We start from the raw sequence: 17714 nt of genomic DNA, 5'->3' as shown, positions 1-17714 counted from the left end.
TGCCGTGATTCCACTAAGGGACCCTTGAGGGCGGTCACTGAACCCGTACAAATGGCAACCCTTGGGGCGGTCACCGAACCCGTACACTTTGGCAACCCTTGGGGGCGGTCACCGGTACCCGTCAAATTGCTCGGGGCGATCTCCACAACCTAATTGGAGACCCCGACGCTTGCCCGGAGCTTTACACCACAATGATTGAGCTCCGAACACCACCAACCGTCTAGGGCGCCCAAGCACCCAAGAGGAATAAGCTCAAGGGCACCAAGCACCCAAGAGTAATAAGCTTCTCAACTTGTAACTTCCACGTATCACCGTGGAGAACTCAAACCGATGCACCAAATGCAATGGCAAGGGCACACGGAGTGCCCAAGTCCTTCTCTCTCAAATCCCACCGAAGCAACTAATGCTAGGGAGGAAAAAGAGAGGAAGAACAAGAAGGAGAACACCAAGAACTCCAAGATCTAGATCCAAGGGGTTCCCCTCACAAAGAGGAGAAAGTGATTGGTGGAAATGTGGATCTAGATCTCCTCTCTCTTTTCCCTCAAAAACTAGCAAGAATCCATGGAGGGATTGAGAGTTAGCAAGCTCGAAGAAGGTCAACAATGGGGGAAGAACACGAGCTCAACGGATAAGGTAGAATGGGGAAGAAGACCCCCTTATATAGTGGGGGAAAAAAATCCAACCGTTACCCCCAAAACAGCCCCGCAGAGGGCGGTACTACCGCAGGAGGCAGCGGTACTACCGCTGATCATAGCGGTACTACCGCTCCCCCGGGCGGTACTACCGCTCCCCCGGGCGGTACTACCATGGAGTCTGGAGGGCAGGAGAGTGACAGCCCGAGCGGTACTGCCGCGGTGGTTGGGCGGTACTACCGCTCGTGAGCGGTACTGCCGCTGCGAAGTACCGCACTATCCGACACAAAAAATGACCCCTCGAGTCGACGCGGTAGGGGCCTGGTACCGTAGCGATACTACTGCTGAGGACCCACCAGCGGTACTACCGCTGCGGAGCAGTACTGCCGCTTGTGAACCCTAAGCGGTACTACCGCTGGGTACCGCGGTACTACCGCTGGGACCATCCTAAAGCCACTTCCACGAAAACAAGTATACTCCACGGGAAACCAAAACTGCCATAACTTCTGCATATGAGCTCCAAATTGAGCATTCAAGCTTGTTGGATACAAGACGACGAGTAGCATCAAAACAGCGAAAGGTATGCCAACAAAATAGAGGAGTGAAACCTCCAACCGAGAAGAACCGGCATAACCTTCCAACATCGAAAAGATCATAGAAGATGCGAGTGAACTCTGCTTTCGATGAACTCGAGCTTGTCATCAAGATGACCATAAGCTCCAAAACTCACAAAGAGAAAAAACCAAACAAGAACCAAGAAAGATGATGCAAGGATGCAATGGTTTGAGCTCTCTACGAATGATACGATCAAGCTACTCATCGAGAGCCCCCCTTGATAGTACGGCAATCGATCCTATAACCCGGTCTCCCAACTACCATCATGAGACCGGTAAAATAGAAAACCTATCAAGGGCAAACCTTTGCCTTGCACATGGTCCACTTGAGCTAGATGATGACGATCTTGACTCCCTCAAGTTGGACCACCTTTCTTGGTTGCGTTGGCTCGATGAAGACTAGTTGATTGCTCCCCCATACTCCACTATGGGTGAGCCACTCTTCCGCACATCTTCACAAGTCCATTGTCACCACAATGGACGGCAAGCTTCAAGCATTTGATCTCTTCATGATGCTTCACTTGAACTTGCACACCGCAACATCTTCACAAGTCCATTGTCACCACAATGGACGGCAAGCTTCAAGCATTTGATCTCTTCATGATGCTTCACTTGAACTTGCACACCGCAACCTAACCCCACAAAGAACTCTCACGAAGATCATGGGTTAGTACCCAAAGCGTAATTGACAATGCTTACCACACCACGGGATCGCTTGATCCCTCTCGGTACATCTTCTACGCTTTGTGAGTTGATCAAGTTGATTCACTCTTGACTTAGTCTTGATCAACCTTGAATCTTTTCAACCCTCTTCATTTGGATGATGTCTTGAAGATATACATGAATGATCACACAATCTTCTTCTCCAAGACATGCTTGCAATAAGCTCAACTCTCACATGACCAATCTTTGGATAATTCCTTAATAACACCTTGGTCACCACATAAACTCCTTGAAACCAACACATGAACTTCAAGGAATGCCTATGGACAAATCCTTCAAATATAACTCAAGGCAACCATTAGTCCATAGAGATTGTCATCAATTACCAAAACCAAACATGGGGGCACCGCATGTTCTTTCAGCAAGTTGCTCTCGGTTGGAGGATGTTTGGTTTTAATAAACTCTATCCTCACAAATATGGTTCTCTATATTCTTTCGTTCTTCCAGCTCCCAAAAGGGGTCTTGCAAAGACTGGACTATTTTAGGTCCAGGTTCTTTTGGCAAGGAGATGGTGAAAAGAAAAAATATAGGCTGGCCAAATGAAGTGTGGTTTGTAGGCCGAAAGACCAGGGTGGCCTCGGTATTCATGACCTGCAGGTCAAGAATGAGGCTCTACTTAGTAAATGGTTGTTCAAACTTCTTACTGAGGATGGTGTTTGGCAAACCATGCTGCGCAATAAGTATATAGGCCAAAAGGCAGTGTATCAGGTATACTGGAAACCTGGAGACTCACACTTTTGGGCTGGCCTAATGTTGGCAAAGAAACATCTCTTTCGCTTTGGGTCTTTCGCGATAAAGGACGGGTCGGAGATTCGTTTTTGGGAAGACATCTGGCTAGGCAATGCTAGCCTCCAAGAACAATACCCAGCCTTATACAACATTGCACGCGATAAGAATAATACTATTGCGCAAGTGCTCAGCTCATTCCCGCCAAATATTTCATTCAGACAGGATTTGATTGGCACCCGACTTATGTCATGGAATAATCTATTGTCCCATCTGGATTCGATTATCCTGACACAAGGTCGTGATGTGTTTTGCTGGAACCTTACTACATCGGGGTCTTTCATAGTAGACTCTATGTATCATGCACTCACGCATTCTGAGGTACCGATGAGTAATAACAAAAAAATTGGAAAGCGAAGGTACCGCTTAAAGTCAAAATATTCGTGTGGTATCTCCGTAGGGGAGTTGTGCTAACAAAAGACAACCTCGCACGACGCAACTGGTCGGGAAGTAAGAAGTGTTATTTTTGTACTCATGACGAGACAATTAAACACCTATTTTTTCACTGTAAGTTTGCGCGTTCTATGTGGTCAGTCATCCAAATAGCGTCAAATTTGTATCCGCCCACAAGTGTTGCTAATATTTTTGATCATTGGCTGGACGATATTTCAAATAGGTACAAAACGCTAATAAGGGTGGGAGCGTATGTCTTACTATGGTCACTTTGGCTATGTAGAAATGATGTTGTTTTTAATGACAAAACTGTTTCTCCTTTGCAGGTTATTTTCCGTTGTACGCACTCGCTTCGTACGTGGTGTACGCTACAACGAGCGGAGTACCAACCGCTGTTCAAGGCGGTGTGTACGCTGTTGGAGCAGGTGGCTACGGAGTTTTTACCCAACGTGGATGGCAGCATAATCTCCGATTCGGTCCACCATCTCTTTCGATATAGGCATAGTGTCGGTCTATGGACTCTACTATTGCCGAATTGTCGGTCTTTTATCTTTTTGTTTATCAGACTACTGGTGTTTAGCTGTGTGCATCCTAGTTATGCAGAGGCTGGGTGATACTCTTAATGCTTTGTATCACTTTGATGCTACATTTTGAGATAATAAAAGCATCCTTTATCGAAAAATCAGCCACAATAAACCAAGTACATTTGCAACAATGCAATCAAAGAATAAGTTTTGTATGGAATCTCCTATTTGCCGCGCACTGTGGCAAAAAGGAGTCGAAACTCCCAAGGGACGATGAAGTGGGCAGGCCCACTTGTCATACGTGCGAGGCCATCCAGTTTTATTTTGTTTCGTTTCTTCTTCTATTTTTCATTTTTTTGTTTCTTTTCCTACACCTTTTTTCTTTTTCTTTTTTCATAAATACAAAATTTTCACAAAATGTTAGATTTTAAAATTTTGTTCAAAAAATAAAAAATTGTCCAGAATATAAAAAAAACAAGTTTTTCAAAAAGTATTAAAATTTTGTTTGGAATTTAAAATATTGTTCACAATTTGCAATACATGTTCGAAAATTCAAAAAATGTTCGCAATTTAAAATTTTGTCGTCTTTACAAATTTGTTCCATTAAAAAAATTCACGTTTTCAAAAGTAGTTCGTATCTTTCAAAAAATGTTCGGAATGTTCAAAAAGTGGTCGCACTTTAAAACTATTCACGCTTTAAAAAAATTGTGTTTTCTAAAAAAGTGTTTGGAAGTCCAAAAATCGTTCACATATTTAAAAAAATGGATTTTTTTTTAAAGTTGAATTTTAAAAAAATCAAGAAATATTTTGAATTTTTATTAAAATTGTTTTCAAATCTCGACGCTGCAGTTTGTGCTTAAATATTTTGCGCATCCTATCAATAACCAACAGCCTTCATTTCTAGTGACTAGCAGTGGGAGTTCAAGAGTATGAGGTCACGAGTTAGCTATGTCGAGCGCTAAAAAAACAATTGGCTCATGCCCAAGTTGGGAGAGTGAGCCGGGGTGTACTCTGGTGTGATTTGTAACTCTGGATATGTTCAGTTGTCAGTATAAATCTAGCAATAATAGAGTCAATTCCTGCTAAATTAAAACAGAGTTTGGTCTGGTGTAGTCTGAAACTATGAACATGTTGAGTTCACGGGAAAATTCTAGTAATGTAGGCTTATTTGCTGTTCGGATGAGATTGAAGAAAATTCTAGCAAGGGTGCTCTTTGTCAGGAATCCCCTCTCTTTCTCACGAACTCACTCTGATAGAGACGAACACTGGGTTTTGCGTCGCGTAAGCCTTGCCACCTTTTCTGTGTATTCTCATTCGCTTCTTATTCTGTTACAGAGAAAAAAGGGGGCCGGTAGAGATCCTACCTCGGCGCCACGATCTGGCTCACGCTCGTGCCATCCCACGAGCACCAAGACCAGGTCCTAGCCCTACATGCACGGCATGCACAGGCGCGGCTCATGCCTAACTGAACTTGACTGAAATAAAGGAAACAGGAAAAACAACGCTACAGCTATCAACGACTAGATTAAGTTGCCAACAAATCACCCCCTAATCTCGTCGTGGTGGTTTTATTTCCTAAAGACATCAGTCATGCCGATCCTCCTCCTTAGCTCCTGGAACGCCAAACGCCCAAGTCCCTTGGTCAGAGTATCAGCAAGTTGATCATTGGTTCGAACGTAGTCGATGTCGATCTTTCCTTCCTCCACGCACTCCCGAATGAAGTGGTACCGAATGTCGATGTGCTTGCTCCGCTCATGGAAGACAGGGTTCTTCGACAAAGAGATCGCCGATTTGTTATCAACGAACAGTTTTGGCGGCACAGTCTCCTTGTTCAACATCTCTCCAAGTAGACGTGCCAGCCAAATTCCTTGACAGGCAGCAGTGGTGGCTGCAACATACTCAGCCTCACACGAAGAGAGGGCCACCACTCGTTGCTTCTGCGACTGCCAGCTTACAGGGCTCTCACCGAGGAAGAAGATGGTGCCCGTCGTGCTCTTCCGATCAACTATATCCCCGGCATGATCTGCATCACTGAAACCTATCAGCTTCGGCTCGCCATTCCCGCGCCTGAACTCGCATCCATACTCCAGTGTTCCTGCTATATAGCGCAGCAGGTTCTTCACCGCAGCATAGTGATCTGCAGCAGGGGCCTCCATGAACCTGCTCAGATATCCCACTGCGAAACTTATGTCAGGCCTTGTGTGCGTCAGGTACCGCAAGCCTCCGATGATGCTCCGGTAGTACGTGACGTCCACTGCATCCCCGACGCCATCCTTGCTCAGCTTCAGTCTTGGTTGAATTGGTGTGCTGAGGGAGTTGCAGTCTGCCAGCCCAGCCCGCTCCAACAGTCGCTTGGCATATGCTGTCTGACAGAGTGTGATCTGGTCACGCTCCTGGTGTATCTCAATGCCAAGGTAGAAGCTAAGCTTGCCCAGGTCACTCATGCGGAAGAGCTTGGTCATCTGCTGTTTGAAACTTGTGATCTCATTCATGCTCACGCCTGTGATGATGAGATCATCCACATAAACCCCGACGAGCAGCAGTGAACTTCCTGTGCCCCGCCGGTACACGGCGTGCTCTGACGGACAGCGCTCGAAGCCGAGAGTGATCAGACTGTCATCCAGCTTCGCGTTCCACGCCCTCGGAGCTTGGTGCAGACCGTACAGGGCCTTGCGGAGGCGCAACACCTTGCCTTCTTCTCCGGTCTGCACGTATCCCGGCGGTTGCTGCACATATACCTCCTCGAGCAGGTCGCCGTTCAAGAACGCAGACTTCACGTCCATGTGGTGCACCTGCCAGTCGTGGTGTGCGGCGAGGGCGATCAGCAAGCGCACAGAGTCCATCCGGGCGACCGGCGCGAACACTTCTTCATAGTCGATCCCTTGCCGCTGGACATATCCCTTTGCAACCAACCTCGCCTTGTGCTTGACCACGGCGCCTTGGGCGTCCTTCTTCAGTTTGTACACCCACTTTAGGCCGATGGCGCGGTGCCCAGGCGGGAGCTGGCATAGCTCCCAGGTGCGGTTGTCGACGATGCTCCGCATCTCCTCTTCCATGGCGTCGCACCACCCCTTCACAGATTTGGCCTCGTCGTACGACGCTGGTTCTTCTGCAGCTAGCAGACAGGAGTGCTGCACTTCTTCCTCGGCAAACAGGACGTAGTCAGCCAGCTGCGTGTTCGGCTGCACTATGCCCTCCTTGGCGCGGGTGCGCATAGGATGCACGTTGACCGCTGCAGCCTGTCCAGCGCTCGTCTCCCAGCCCTGCTCAGTGGACTGGGGTGTCGGTGTCGTTTCCATGCTCGAGGGCGTGGGCGTTGCAGCAGCCGTACGGGGTGACGCGGACGGCATCGGCGTCGTGGGCACCGCGTCGAAAGTGTCCGTGGTGACCGCTGGCCAGTACGCCTCCTCGATGACGAACGAGCCCTGAACAGGCGCTGGCTCTTCTGCTCCCTCGGGCTTGCTCCAGGCCCAAGCGGCCTGCTCGTCGAAGATGATATCTCTGGAGACGTGCACCTTCCCTGTCGCCGGATGATACACCCGGTACGCCGCGGTGCCAGGTTCATACCCGAGCAGCACCATCGGTTGGCTCCTGTCGTCCAGTTTCTTTGCATTTGGGCGCGTTGTCTTGACGTGGGCGATCCGAACGCCCGGAGATGATGGACGGCAGGTCGCTTGCCGCACCATGCTTTGTACGGCGTCATCTTCGCCACGCTCTTGGTCGTGGAGCGGTTGAGCAGGTAAACAGCCGTGGTGACTGCCTCTCCCCAAAAATGCCCAGGGACACCCTTCGCCTTTAAGAGAGTGCGCGCCATGCCGACGACGGTCTGATTTCGCCGCTCGACCACGCCGTTTTGCTGGGGCGAGTAAGGAGCCGTAAGTTGTCTCTTCACCCCCTGATCCGCGAAGTACTTCCCGAGGCTGGTGGAGGTGAACTCGCCTCCGCGGTCCGTGCGCAGCGCCTTCAGACGGCGCCCAGACTCAAGCTCTGTGGCTGCCTGGAACTGCTTCAGTACAGTTTCTGCTTCGTTCTTGGTCGCGAGGAGCCGCAGCCACATGAACCTGCTCTTGTCATCAACCAGTAGCAGGAAGTAGCGTTTCCCCCCCGGCGTAGGGGGAGAGATTGGGCCGCAGATATCCGCATGCACCAGCTCAAGCACCGTCTCCGCACGGTTCAGTGCCTGGTGCGGGAACGACGCGCGTCGCTGCTTGCCGGCGAGACACGCCTCGCACACGCGGTCCACCTCGTTGATAGGAGGCAGGCCACGCACCATTTCCTCGCGGGCGAGGCGTCGCAGGGCCTGGAAGCCTATGTGGCCGTATCGTGCGTGCCACCGCCACGCGTCCTCGCCGCCGTGCACCGCCAGACACACCGGGCGCGCCAGGTTCAGGCGCAGAACGTACAGACGCCCCTGTGTGCGCGGAGCTCGCGCGATCAGCCGCCCGTCCGGGTCTCGCAGCTCCAGGACGCCGTGGTTGATGCGGGTGTCATAGTCGTTCTCGTCCAGTTGGCCGACGCTGATGATGTTGCTTTGCAGCCTCGGGATGAAGTAGACCTCTGACAGAACGAGGTGCTCTCCCGTGCGGCTCTCGAAGAGGATCGTTCCCCTCCCTTCGATTTGCACCGCCGAGCCGTCGCCCAGCTTGACCGAGCCGTGCACGCCGGTGTCGAGGTCGGAGAAGATGTCCCTGCGTCCGGACATGTGGTTGCTGGCTCCCGTGTCCAGGAACCAGGACGTGTCGCAGTCCTCCCCTTCTGCAGCGATGCGTGCCTGGGAGCGCTCCTCGCTCAGCAGAACTTGTTCGTTGGCGCCCTCAGTGATGGAGAGCGCGCAGATGCTGGCGAGGAAGAGCGCGGACTCCTTCGGCTCATCCTCAGTTTGCACCAGATTGACGCGTTCCTTGCGCTCACGGCGAGGCTCGGGGCAGTCCCTGGAGAAGTGATTCGCGTACTTGTTACAGTTGTAACATTTTACCTTGGACATGTCGCGACCACCCCCGGACTCCCGCTTGTTCTGCTCGCCTCCACGCCCAGTGCCCTGCTGCTGCTTGCCCTTGTGCTTGCCGCCGCCGGAATTGGAGCCCTGCCCCTTCTCCCTTTGTCTGGCGCGCGCGAGCCACTCCTGCTCTGTGAGGTAGAGCTCGCCGCCGTGGTTCGGAGTGGTGATGGAGCAGCGCTCCGTGGCCGATCGGAGTCGCCCGATCAGCTCCTCCACTGACATGCCGTTGAGGTCGAGCAGCGTCTCAATCGAGCACGTGATCTGGGCGTACTGCGCAGGTACCTCGCGCAGAAACTTCTGCACCACCTTGATCTCGTCGACCGTGTCGCCGAGCGAGCGGAGGTTGTTGACGATGCCCATAATACGCATGCCGAAAGCGTCGAGTGACTCACCCTCCTTGAAAGCGATCTGCTCGAACTCCTTGCGCAGCCGCTGCGCCGTCGCCTCCCGCACGCGGTTCACGCCCACGCGCATCATGCGGATCGCCTCCCACGCCTCGTGCGCGGTGTCCTTGACGGCGAGCACCGGCGTCATCTCAGCCGGCGCTGCCCGGATTAGTGCCGAGAGTGCCGCCATGTCTTCACGATCGCCCGGCTCGCCCATGCCGGACACAACCTCCCAGAGACCCTGCGCCCGCAGGTTGATTTTCATGACGAGGGCCCACTCGATGTAGTTCGTCGCCGTCAGCGTGGGGTAGACGATGTTGCTGCCGTAGTTCGAGCGATCCTGCACCACGCGCTCGTGGATGATGACCTCGTTGCCGCCGCGCCTGACGACGCTGCGGCCACGGCTCCGCCCGCGTGGCCGCTCCGCAGCCCCGTCCGTGTCGTCTGCAGTACTGCGTCCTCCGCCCGGTCCATCGGGTGGCGTCGACGGCGTGCGTGCGCCGCCGTTGGACATGGTCGCCTTGGATTGAAGGAGGCTCTGATGCCAATTGTCAGGAATCCCCTCTCTTTCTCACGAACTCACTTTGATAGAGATGAACACTGGGTTTTGCGTCGCGTAAGCCTTGCCACCTTTTCTGTGTATTCTCATTCGCTTCTTATTCTGTTACAGAGAAAAAACGGGGGCCGGTAGAGATCCTACCTCGGCGCCACGATCTGGCTCACGCTCGTGCCATCCCACGAGCACCAAGACCGGGTCCTAGCCCTACATGCACGGCACGCACAGGCGCGGCTCATGCCTAACTGAACTTGACTGAAATAAAGGAAACAGGAAAAACAACGCTACAGCTATCAACGACTAGATTAAGTTGCCAACACTCTTGAGGTTGCAGAGCTCTACTTGGTTGAGTGTGAGGCATATTCGGTAATCTTGGGTCTAGCTACAGGGGTGTGTGTGTGCTTGCTGGTTTTCTTTAGTTAAATGTGCTTTGTATGGATTTCGGATCCGGTTTTTCTCATTAATGGATCAACTCTCTTCTTCTTAATGAAATTGCAGGAACCCTGCCCTCTTGACTACGTTTGTCAAAACAATACATACACTATCTGAAATTGTACAAGACATGGAATAGTATAACTTTTTTTTTTTGTGAAGATAAAATAAATACTCTGCTTATAATGAGCTCTAAAATAAACTCACGAGCCTAAAGTAATTGCTTATCTCTACATAAGTTCAAGCAATGTGCCCTTTTTACCACCAAAAGTACATGGTAAATAGAAATTGCAATTTAAATTCTAACTAATAAAATATATCTTAGAAAACTAATAACATTCAAGCAACAGAAATAGGCTAATTAAGTTGCAAGAAATATCCTGCATACATGCATGGTTTATTTCTGTCACCTCAATTTCTACATGCTATCCCTTCCTTCCCATATACTAGTATAAACCCCAAAAAAAAAGGTACAAATACTACAAATCCATAGTACTCTTAGTCTCTAACCACCACTCCACCAGCCTAACCCCCTAATAATTATGAGCAATAAAAGATCAAAAACATCCTGGTCTGCAAAAACACCAATGCTTTGCTCCTACTACTACTAATCAACTCTTGCGGCTAGCAGGGCCAAGGTGAAGCCAATCATTGACTAATACTGAAACCCCACGCTAATTATCATTAGCTCCTCCTCCTCGCCTCCTTAGCTGTCTTTTGGAAGTAAACTAACGGAAACAAATCAAGTCGGCATGGGAATCAGTGCATGATTTGGTCTGCACACCTTAATTCGTGCAGCAGCATGTGTGTATGCCCATTTGTTTTCTTCCTTTGCTCGAACTATGTGTTGTTAGCTCCTTGTGATGGTACCTGATCCAAGAGCTCACGCAAGCCTATTATATGAAGTAGTATATTCAGATCGAAGTCTGCAACTCTGTATGAGCTGTAGAAGCAAACAAAATATGCAAGTGTTCTCTCCCATTTACCACTGACGATGCATGCACCAAGGAAAATGGCGATCCTGCCAAATGCTCTGAATATTGATATGTTTTAATTTGTCAGATTCAGCTGCCTAGTGGCGAGGAAATGTGGCATGTCTGAAAGATGTGTACTATGAAATTAGCATGCATGAGCTCTGAAAAATGCGCATGAATTTGTGCCTTTAAATTCAGAAACGTCAACTAGAGGAAGGAAACTTTCCTACCAGATGAATTAATCAGCTCACTGCACGTACATATGTGTGTGATTTTGCGAAGGAGTTATCATTCCGTTGAGTATAGGAATACTGAAGCTTTCAAATATTTTGGACGGGCTGTTGTGCAGGCTAGGGGTGTCTTGTATCATGTCAGAGTAAGAGTGGGGAGGCTTCTAGTTTTCTGCAGAGGATTGATTCCCTCTCCAATCACAAGGCCAATTATTGTTGCTGGTGATTGATGTGAGAAGACCACTCTACTGTGACAATTGAACAACTGTGGCTTTCTGTCCTATCTGAAGTGATTTTGTTGGATTGGCGAAATGGGAGAATATCGCTTTTATTTCTTTTGGAGTTTCCCAGAGTTTCAGTTCTCAGATAAGCAATGAACTTTTCGTTTTCAACAGCATAGCATACTTGCTTGCGCCAATAATCAATAACATTAATCAGGAATATTTTGATGGCATTGGCACCTAAAGTGAAAAATTCTCTAGCAGAGAGCAGCCGAAGCATGCAGCTCTAGAAATGGAAAATAAAATGCTTTAGCACACAGTCTTAAGCAGTTACTTTAAAGTGTAGTAGCATCCTGATATTCACAAATGTTACCTGATATCTATGGAAAAGTTGTAGAAAATTCACAGGTTGTGATCATTGACATTATGTGTCATTTTCCTTTGCATATTTAATAGGTAATTGTTCTCTAGTTGGATGATTATATTGAGGGTACCAATCAGATGCATTTGCTAATGCCTACAATGAGTAGTACTACTGGCACGGAAGGCATGGTTTCAACTTTCAACGGGGAGGCATCAATTACAAAGCTAGAATAAGCACTAAAACCATGGCCCAATAGCTGGCTTTACTTAAAAATGCTGCTTGCTAGGGTGTCTTTTTGTCAACCTCCACATGAAATTTAAGAAAGAACCATCAATCATTCATGGTCTAATGATGTATGTCCCCCACTATTAGTTAGCAAATGATGATTAGAAACTAAGGCATGATTGGAAATTAAGGCTTCGTTGCTAATCTAACCTTCGATATGTATCTTGGTTGTGAGAAGAAACTAAACTTGTGCTTGGCTCCATCGATTATTTGAAGGTAAGCAGTGGGGATTGATTGACATTACCACTAGTTTGACCTTTAAAGGATGAACAGATTGAAACTCCATACACACAAGTTGTGGCATTGTTTTTTCTTTCCTTTTATTTTCTTGAGAAAAGAAGCACATGCCCATTTTCATATGTTATCCTCCTCCTTGATCCAATCAAACACTCATCCACAAAATGGAGGATAGAACGGAACAACAATAATAGTTGGAGGAGAAAAAAGGGCAGTAGTTAGAACAAGAATTCAGAACCTTCCCTCTCCATGTCCATCATATATATGAAGGAAGGGAAAAACATTAGATGGATGTACACTTACAAAAAGGGCCACAAGGAAGCATACACATTAACCATGCGCACAAGAGAGAAAAATGGCACCCATGCCAAAGGAAAAAGAAAAGAAAAAACAAAAATTAACTAGGTAGTGAACTAGTCAAGTGCCCTCCACGATGCACTCGAGGTGTGGCCTCCACACGGCGGTCCGGCCGCCGGTGCTCACTCGCCGCCGATGCAACGACCTCTTCTCCGACTGCACGTCACGGCCACTGCCGTGACCTGACGACGGCTTGCTCTTAACGTGGCTGCGCGTCTTGCCGCCGTGGCCAGGGTTTGCCGTCCTTGACGGCGCGACGCCAGCGGCGCCTTGCGAGCCAGCGGTGGAGCCGGTCTTCTTCTTCCTCTCGGCCGGCACCGAGGACGCCGGGATGAGGAAGTATATCTGGCCGCGCTCCAGCTCGGACTCCGGGGAGACGATGAGTATCCTCCGCACGACGCCCTGCGAGCACGGCTTGCTCAGCACGTGGTTCGGGTTGGCGGAGAGGATCTCGCCGGCGGCGACCGGCCGGCCGTACTCCTCGACGCGGCCGCTGAGGTGGACGATCCTGATCAGGTCCAGCGCGCCGCAGGGGAGCACGCAAGCCAGGCAGCACCTCAAGCTGTTGCCCATTGTATGATACTATGAATCTTTCTCTCTAGGTTCAGAAATAGCCTAGCTGGTTGATTGCCACCTCTCTGCTTTGAGGTCGAGGAGGAGGATGTCTCTCGCTTGCAAGTCCTTTTCCTTTCCCTCCCTTCGCATCGTGGGGTGACCAATGCTTATATAGTGGCCTTCCTTCATATGTCCAAGGTAGCATACAATTATTTTTTTGTCATGGTCTTTGCGTTGCTTCACTGGAGGGCAAAAGAGGAAATGAAAATTGGGGAAGAAAGATGATGTGCATGGTTTGGTGTGGAAGTGTATAGTTTAGGGGCAAGGGGGTATCAAAAGATGGTCTCATGTGGATGCTATTTTAACCTTATCTAAAGTACCAATCAAAGGACAGCGGCAGTAGAACACTACTAGAACTACAGCCCCCATGCACGTTCAGTGGAATTTATGGGGGCAATTTGTTTATTTTCTAGCTATGTATGTTCTCTCCCTCCCATCTTGCTTGCCTCAATTATTCCCACAGCACATTCATGTCCACGCTGCCTTGCTGTGTTTTGGTTGTGCACAACGAATGGTGCACACAACAATGCATGTGTTGGTAGACCAGCCACTGTAGATGGGTGTTGATCCTTGGGGTATGAGTTTTGCATAGTATGCTATTGTATAGACAAATGCGATCCACCCGCAAAAAAAAGAAAAAGAAAAAAAGAAACAAATGAGATCCACAGAAAATGCACAAAGAATTATGAAGGATTTGAAAAGGCAAAGTTGGTTGCAGCTTGCAGGACACTCCTATTTTGTGGCAATTGCTCAAAGATATTGCCAAATTTTTTTTGCTCAAACATATTTAACATGCTATTTCATTAGAAGAAACAGCTAGCACTGGAATGATATTTTTCAAAATCACCCCCACACAAAAAAATCCCCTGCAAATTATTGTTTCTTCAAAATTAGGAGGAGAGAGAACAGCTATGAGATAGTGTTTAGACAGATTTTTTGCACTGTCCATACATCCTAAAAGATAAACTTCAAAAAATCAGCATGCATTTCCTTCATCCACCAAATAGTTCATCTTAAACCCTTGACTTCAAATTCATTTCCTCCATCCACTTATATTATGAGGAAGCAGAAAAGGAAAAAATAGTTGGGGTGTTACAGGACATTGTCATTTTGTCACAATCGCTCAAAAGAAACAACAAAGCACAAATCTACTCAGAGCACTTACAAAAAATAGTTTAATTTAGTAAAAGACACCTATGCAAAGGTATTTTTGATAGATTGTTTGCATGACGCACTGGCACGGAGATTCCGAAAGATGGAATTCAAGAAATTGAGATGCATTTCCCCCATCACGCAATATGGGTGTCTTAAACCCCGGAAATCAAATTCAACTTTATTCTTCTCGTTATGTATCAAAGTTCTTCTGAAATATGGCGATGAATCTTAATTTTTAAGTTTGAGGTGTGTAATTCGGATAGAGCCAAGATGCGTCAAAAATAGATATTGCTAGGGATATTATATTGTCTTGCTTGGATGAATATGAGAATCGACCACCACTACCCAAAAGGATGCACTTGGCAGTTGGAATGGTACATCGTAAAATGCTTCTTGGAAAATGAATTCACCGTACACCCTAAAATGAACAAAGAAACCTTGAAGTTGGGAATCTACAGGAGCATGCACTTTTTCCATTGTGGCATGGGAATTTGAAATGCTTATGTTAACCATGGTTGCTTTAGAATCTACATTAAAAGCAGTGTTAGATATATCACAACGTCTAGCTAGTCCTTGTCTATGAAAAATCAACCAACAAACTACTATTAGGCTAACTAGTCGGAGCAATGGAGAATATAGTTCAATCCCACAAAAATGTTTATGTAATTGCACTAGAGATATAATATGATTCTTGGAGTTTATTTGGTAGCATAAAGGGAAAAATTGAGGGGAGGAGGGCTTCTGTAGAGGATGAACTTTGAAGATAGTGGTCGCCTGGGAGACGTTAATTATGCATGTAAGAAATATACTCCCCCTCAAAATGTGTAAACGTCACCTTAAGATGGTAATGTTGTATATTCATTAATGTGGTTTTAATCAAAATGTATAGGTAAGTGAGTGAGATTCTTTTTTCACGGTATGGATTTAATTAACTAAATATGAAGCATCAAGGAGATACATACAATAAATGAACACACATTGGGCCACTGTGTAGCTAGGTGCAGACAACTAACACAAATGCCTTGGTGGAGTTAAAAGAAAAGAAAAAACTCTGAAGCGATCAAAACATTGATAACAAAATCTACACCAGGAACCATATCCGCATCACCTTCTCTTGACATCACCGAGAAGAATTCTCCAACAGCAAGGCCTTCAGGAAGGGAGCAATGCTCTGAAGGAAATATGCCCTAGAGGCAATAATAAAGTTATTATTTATTTCCTTATATCATGATAAATGTTTGTTATTCATGCTAGAACTGTATCCGGAAACTTGATACATGTGTGAATACATAGACAAACAGAGTGTCACTAGTATGCCTCTACTTGACTAGCTCGTTGATCAAAGATGGTTGTGTTTCCTAGCCATAGACATGAGTTGTCATTTGATTAACGGGATCATATCATTAGGAGAATGATGTGATTGACTTGACCCACTCCGTTAGCTTAGCACTCGGTCGTTTAGTATGTTGCTATTGCTTTCTTCATGACTTATACATGTTCCTATGACTATGAGATTATTCAACTCCCGTTTACCGCAGGAACACTTTGTGTGCTACCAAACGTCACAACGTAACTGGGTGATTATAAAGGTGCTCTACAGGTGTCTCCAAAGGTACTTGTTGGGTTGGCGTATTTCGAGATTAGGATTTGTCACTCCGATTGTCGGAGAGGTATCTCTGGGCCCACTCGGTAATGCACATCACTGTAAGCCTTGCAAGCATTGTAACTAATGAGTTAGTTGCGGGATGATGTATTACGGAACGAGTAAAGAGACTTGCCGGTAACGAGATTGAACTAGGTATTGAGATACCGACGATCGAATCTCGGGCAAGTAACATACCGATGACAAAGGGAACAACGTATGTTGTTATGCGGTTGGACCGATAAAGATCTTCGTAGAATATGTGGGAGCCAATATGAGCATCCAGGTTCCGCTATTGGTTATTGACCGGAGAGGTGTCTCGGTCATGTCTACATAGTTCTCGAACCCGTAGGGTCCGCACGCTTAACGTTACGATGACGGTTATATTATGAGTTTATGTGTTTTGATGTACCGAAGGAGTTCGGAGTCCCGGATGAGATCGGGGACATGACGAGGAGTCTCGAAATGGCCGAGACGTAAAGATCGATATATTGGACGACTATATTCGGACTTCGGAAAGGTTCCGAGTGATTCGGGTATTTTTCGGAGTACCGGAGAGTTACGGGAATTCATATTGGGCCTTAATGGGCCATACGGGAAAGGAGAGAAAGGCCCCAAAGGGTGGCCGCACCCCTCCCCATGGACTAGTCCGAATTGGACTAGGGAGGGGGGGCGCCCCCTTCCTTCTTTCTCCTTCTCCCTTCCCTTCTCCTATTCCAACAAGGAAAGGAGGAGTCCTACTCCCGGTGGGAGTAGGACTCCCCCCTTGGCGCGCCCTCCTCCTTGGCCGGCCGCCTCCCCCTTGCTCCTTTATATACGGGGGCAGGGGGGCACCCCATACACACAACAATTGATCTATTGATCTCTTAGCCGTGTGCGGTGCCCCCCTCCACCATATTACACCTCGATAATATCGTAGCGGTGCTTAGGCGAAGCCCTGCGTCGGTAGAACATCATCATCGTCACCACGCCGTCTTGTTGACAAAACTCTCCCTCAACACTCGGCTGGATCGGAGTTCGAGGGACGTCATCGAGCTGAACGTGTGCTGAACTCGGAGGTGCCGTACGTTCGGTACTTGATCGGTCGGATCGTGAAGACGTACGACTACATCAACCGCGTTGTGTTAACGCTTCCGCTTTCGGTCTACAAGGGTACGTGGACAACACTCTCCCCTCTCGTTGCTATGCATCATCATGATCTTGCGTGTGCGTAGGAAATTTTTGAAATTACTACGTTCCCCAACAGTGGCATCCGAGCCTGGTTTTATGCGTTGATGTTATATGCACGAGTACAACACAAGTGAGTTGTGGGCGATATAAGTCAAACTGCTTACCAGCATGTCATACTTTGGTTCGGCGGTATTGTGAGATGAAGCGGCCCGGACCGACATTACGCGTACGCTTACGCGAGACTGGTTTCACCGTTGCGAGCACTCGATTCTTAAAGGTGACTGGCGGGTGTCTGTCTCTCTCACTTTAGTTGAATCGAGTGTGGCTACGCCCGGTCCTTGCGAAGGTTAAAACAGCACCAACTTGACAAACTATCGTTGTGGTTTTGATGCGTAGGTAAGAACGGTTCTTGCTAAGCT

At 47.9% G+C, this 17714-nt stretch overlaps 1 protein-coding gene across 1 annotated transcript; it reads right to left on the bottom strand.

The window, feature by feature from the left end:
* Positions 1-12586: 12586 nt before the first annotated feature.
* Positions 12587-13433, bottom strand: LOC109753038 (uncharacterized). The gene has a single exon (XM_020311966.3). The coding sequence runs from the start codon at positions 13284-13286 to the stop codon at positions 12774-12776; it is 513 nt and encodes a 170-aa protein (XP_020167555.1). The 5' UTR covers positions 13287-13433; the 3' UTR covers positions 12587-12773.
* Between the last annotated feature and the right edge of the window lie 4281 nt (positions 13434-17714).

This window comes from Aegilops tauschii, chromosome 1 (genome assembly GCF_002575655.3).
Source record: "Aegilops tauschii subsp. strangulata cultivar AL8/78 chromosome 1, Aet v6.0, whole genome shotgun sequence".
NCBI lineage: Eukaryota > Viridiplantae > Streptophyta > Magnoliopsida > Poales > Poaceae > Aegilops > Aegilops tauschii.
Note: the sequence above shows the minus strand (reverse complement) of the source record. Positions and strands in the feature narration are given on the sequence as shown.

What these genes read in the sequence shown, in the direction of transcription:
- LOC109753038 (XM_020311966.3), bottom strand. Translation starts at nt 13,286, where the DNA reads ATGGGCAACAGCTTGAGGTGCTGCCTGGCTTGCGTGCTCCCCTGCGGC.